At 50.3% G+C, this 5,129-nt stretch overlaps 1 protein-coding gene across 1 annotated transcript in view; it reads left to right on the top strand.

The window, feature by feature from the left end:
* Positions 1 to 2,332: 2,332 nt before the first annotated feature.
* The window catches only part of LOC108800703 (zinc finger protein 470-like), a 9,896-nt gene continuing 7,099 nt past the window's right edge, over positions 2,333 to 5,129 (top strand). Inside the window, exons 1-2 of the mRNA XM_018572691.1 lie at positions 2,333 to 2,668; positions 4,184 to 4,423. Coding sequence (XP_018428193.1) covers positions 2,333 to 2,668; positions 4,184 to 4,423 — 576 coding nt within the window. The remainder of the gene's footprint in view (positions 2,669 to 4,183; positions 4,424 to 5,129) is intronic.

The following is a 5,129-nucleotide window of genomic DNA, read 5'->3' as shown; positions in this document are numbered from 1 at the left end:
TTTGTGTTTTCCAGAAGACCTCTGCGAGCCCCCTATTAAAACAGAAGAAATGTATATCACTGTGGATACAGCAGGCTCAGCATGGAAGGTGGAAGAGCAGACTGAATGGGACATGGTCTATATGAAGACGTGGGGGGACGGGTACAGGAGTATTCACGGCGTGCTGGACAAAGTACATCACAGGTGTTTTGACTGCCAAGAGGTTTTGGGTAGCTGGTCTCTGCTCGTTGACCATAAAATACGTCACCAGAGATGTCACCCCAATACAGACCATCAGCCGTTCATTCCGACAATCCGAGAAACCAAACACAACCAGGGGAAGTTCTACAGTCTCCGTGCAAGCAAGAAATGGCCTTCCTGTGATGTACCTCCGGGTCTAAGATGGGCCCTGCCCGGCGATGACGATCCCCTAACGTACCTGGAAAGAGTGGACGCGATAGCCGCTAACAAAGCCCTTGTGAAATACAAAGGATTGGAGAATTTGGTCGACGCAAAAACTTTCGGCCATTTGGGAAATATGATGGAAAACGGAAAGCACTTGTTAAAATGTTTTAGCTGCCCGAAAATATTCACCGACGTCAACCTCTTCATTGAGCACAAAAGATCCCACAAGGAGAACAAGAGCTTCGCGTGCCCGGACTGCGGGAAAGGCTTCGTCCGAAAATCTGTCCTGAAGCTCCACCGGAGGACTCACACCGGGGAGCGTCCTTTCGCGTGTTCCGAGTGCGGCAAGCGTTTCAGCCAGAGGTTCAACCTCGTGATCCACCTGCGAATTCACTCCGGGGAAAAACCCTACCAATGCCCCTTCTGTGATAGGAGCTTCAGATACAAGCCGGCTCTCGTGAGGCACGAGGGCAAGTGTGTGAAGACTGTTCACAGGACGCGTCCCGGAGGAAAGGCTAAAATCCCGCAACTGCCTCCTCAGGCTAGCGTCCAGTCAGATGTTAAGACCTTGGCTGGTAGACCTCAGGCACCTTCCACCTCTCTGTCATCACATGTTAAACCCTCTACGATATCGCTGACCACTGGTGGTCAAGGTCCAGAACCTTACATCTTGCAGTGCCCAACAACATCTTCAAAGAGCCCTATGCGTCCTCAGCTGGTCCCTACACTACAGTCATCTTCTAGCTATCAATCTGGTCCTCACTCAGCAAACAAACAATCCTCGTTATCAGTCGGTTCTACCATGGAGCAATCTGCTACGAAGCCTCAGTCTATGGCATCCTCTCCTGTTCATTATCCATCCAGCAGTAAACCTCCATCTTCATCCACGACTTCCATCGTTCATAAATCAGGAGTTAGACCTTCATCATTGGCACCATCTTCTATACCTTATTACTCTCCTAATAAACCTCTTTTATCGTTATCTTCCCCCACCCGTCAAGAACTGGGCCCTCCTTCAAATCCAGTTATCATTCACCAGTCCAGTATACATTCCAGCTCCACAAGATCCCCTTCTACTTATTCTTCATTAAAGATGGAGCCTCAGCCAAGCTTGTCCTCAGCGTTGAGTCGTCCTGCAGGAGGAAAACTTCGTTTGGTTTCATCTTCTACAAACAATCGCAAGTCAAGTTTGAAGTCTCCCTCGGCTTTGTTTCCTGCCATGCATCAAGTCATGATTACTAAACATTCCTCTGCCTCATCCCTTTCCCTCGGCCAAGGCTTTAAATCCCCCACGGCCTCATTGCTACATAAATATCACCCGTTATATTCAAAATATCATTCACTGTCCTCATCTTCTCATTGCATCAGAGGGAAGAAGCCTCTTCCTTCACCGTCTTCTATGTCTTGTCCATCGAGTATTAACACTCTCTTGTCCTCACGCAAACCTCATCGCTCTGCTTCCTTCGGTCCTTCATCCTCCGATCATAAAACCTCATGTCTGAAAAACTCTTCGTCCTCCTCTTCCTTAGTCTCCCATGCGTCATATACTAAGCATGCGTCATCTGAGTGTCATAGACCTCACATGAAATCTTTTAGCTCACCAAAGTCACAATATCATGCCAGCTCTCCCTTTTCTTCATGTACAGTCCTGCATCAGAAATCAGTGACCGCATGTCTTCCCCCAGTGCAGACCACCCCCCATCATTCATCCAGCACTAAGCCCCACTGTCCACTGTCATCATCAAAGGTTCCTTCACCTCTTTCCTCATCAGTCGGTAAAAAACCTCCATTGAAGACACCATTCGTCTTGCCTTCACCCAGCTGTAGCTCATCTGGTTATAAGTCTCCCTCACAGTCATCCTCCTCCCTCTTTGATAAAACATTCTCCCATTTTCTGGTCTCCAAACTCAAACATTCGTCCTCGGCTCCGACACTACAGTTGCCAGCCATGGTCAGCAAGTCAATGGTGGTTCCGACGAAACAGCCAGAAACTGAGGAAGGTGATCAGACGATGGCGCCTGTGGAGGGTCTGATTGAATGCGGCCAGTGTAAGAGGTCCTTCGCAGACTTGAGCCAGTTTACAGAGCACCAGAAGACCCACCTGGGAACTAAGAACACGTGCCCGGAATGTAATAAGACCTTCCACAGGAAGTCGACGCTCATTCTCCACAAGAGGACACACACGGGTGAAAAGCCGTTCTCTTGCACTGAATGCGGCAAGAGTTTCAGCCAGCGCTTCAACCTTGTGGTTCACCAACGCATTCACACAGGGGAGCGACCTTACATCTGCCATGAGTGTAACAAAGCTTTCCGCTACAGGTCAGGCCTTCTCCGCCATCAGAGGCATGCTCTTTGCCTGAGGAAACGTCCCGCTGAAAAGGGTCCCATCATTCCACCACCAGCTCCAGCTGGGCCGCCGACATCTGCAGTGAAGAAATCCATCAGCTTGGTAGATACTTGTCATAGCTTAGCAATGTCCAATGTCTTATCCTGTTCTGGTTCCTCCAAAGATGAAACGAGGAACGTGCCAGAGCCACCTTCTGAAGACACCCGAGTTCACATTCCTTTTCTACCACTAACATCTACATCAACGTCGCAGACCCCGACTTGTGGGAAGACCGCAGCAAAGACATTAATGCCCCCCCCTTCTGAGGGTGACTGTCAGTTCTCACACTTTCTACCACTAACATCTACATCAACGTCGCAGACCCCGACTTGTGGGAAGACCGCAGCAAAGACATTAATGCCCCCCCCTTCTGAAGACACCCAAGATCTCATTCCTTTCCTAACATCAACGTCCCAGACCCTGACTTGTGCGAAGGCCCCAGCGAGGACATTAATGCCCCCCCCTTCTGAAGACACCCAAGATCTCATTCCTTTTCTACCACTAACATCTGCATCAACGTCACAGACCCTGACTTGTGCGAAGACCCCAGCAAAGACATCAATGCCCCCCCCTTCTGAAGACACCCAAGATCTCATTCCTTTCCTAACATCAACGTCGCAGATCCTGACTTGTGGGAAGACCCCAGCGAAGAAATCAATGCCCCCCTCTTCTGAAGACACCCAAGATCTCATTCCTTTCCTAACATCAACATCACAGACCCTGACTTGTGCGAAGACATTAATGCCCCCCCCTTCTGAAGACACCCAAGATCTCATTCCTTTCCTAACATCAACGTCGCAGACCCTGACTTGTGGGAAGACCCCAGTGAGGACATTAATGCCCCCCCCTTCTGAAGACACCCAAGATCTCATTCCTTTCCTAACATCTACACCGCAGACTCCGACTTGTGGGAAGACCCCAGCGAAGACATTAATGCCCCCCCCTTCTGAAGACACCCAAGTTCACATTCCTTTCCTAACGTCTACATCAACGTCACGCACCCCGACTTGTGGGAATACCCCAGCAAAGACATTAATGCCCCCCCTTAAAGCTCCTATGAAAACGAAATTACTGGTGAATCTAAAAGATAAGGGAGCTTCTCGAGTGTCCTCTCTTCCTCCTCCTCTTCCTCCTTCTACTCCACCTTCTCACCATCATGACCCCATGAACGTTGTGCTATCAGATCCACCATCTCATGGAGCCCCAGTCCAGCATAGTTACCAAAACTCCAAGTCCCCCAATAGACCAAAAACCAACGGCGGTGATGCTCATAGCTCAGGTTGCGGCGAGGCGACCGCCGTCCAGGGATCGAACGCGGAGAAAACGCAGTTTAAGTGCGAGCACTGCAACAGAAACTTCGACAAGATGGACAAATTTCTGGAGCACCAGATCACGCACGACACCGCCCGGCACGTGTGCGCGGAGTGCGGAAAAGCCTTCAGCAAGACGTCGCAGCTGGTCCTCCACCGGCGGACTCACACCGGCGAGAAACCTTATTGCTGCGCCAAGTGCGGCAAGCAGTTCAGCCAGAAATTCAACCTCGTCGTCCATCAGAGAATCCACACCGGGGAAAAACCCTACAAGTGTCCCGACTGCAGCAAGGAATTCCGCTACCGCACCAGCCTGAGCAAGCACCAGAGATACAGCCTGTGCTCCTGACCGCCAACCCCCGGCACTACTACAGACGCCAATATGGGAGGGGACAGATGTCCGGAGATCCTCCTCCAGGCACCTCAGGGATAATGACAATCTCATTGCTAATTGTTGTACTCTAAATGTATTAGGGCCGCTCCCCCTCCAAAAAAATTGGGCTGATTCACCTGCTGGCTTTCATTTATCTCTCAGGTCCTCCAGCAGTGAGATTACTTTTCTGTAGACATGCGCGATTCGTTCCGAAACGAAATTCGGACGAAATTTCAGAGATTCGGATGCTTCAGATTTACAGCTAAAACGAATGCAAACGGATCCGAATTCCCGAAATTCGTTAGCGGTAGTCCAGGTCAAAATTTTGTTTATTGGACGAAATTTCGTTGCAGCAAAGTGACAGTCTGCTGAAACAAAATTTCGACTGGACTACTGCTAACGAATTTCGTCCGGATCCCGAAACGAAATAACGCAAATTCGGGAATCAAAACAGAACAAATTTTTTGCTGCTGCGCATGTCTACTGTTCTGGGCTCCGCCACCTCGTGGAGTCTCACCGCCTCACCTGCTGCATTATCCACGTGGGAGAGCCCTCGAAGAGATGCAGCAGGGTGGGCGGAGCTGGGAATCCGGGGGCGGGGAGCTCACTATGGGCATCCCGGAGTGATGGTGAATATCTGGAAGGTGATGCAGGCCGTCCGCGTCCTCTCCGGAGT

The sequence above is a fragment of the Nanorana parkeri genome, unplaced genomic scaffold, assembly GCF_000935625.1.
Source record: "Nanorana parkeri isolate BGI_ZX_2015 unplaced genomic scaffold, ASM93562v1 scaffold2109, whole genome shotgun sequence".
NCBI lineage: Eukaryota > Metazoa > Chordata > Amphibia > Anura > Dicroglossidae > Nanorana > Nanorana parkeri.
This window is presented reverse-complemented; position numbering and strand designations above follow the sequence as displayed.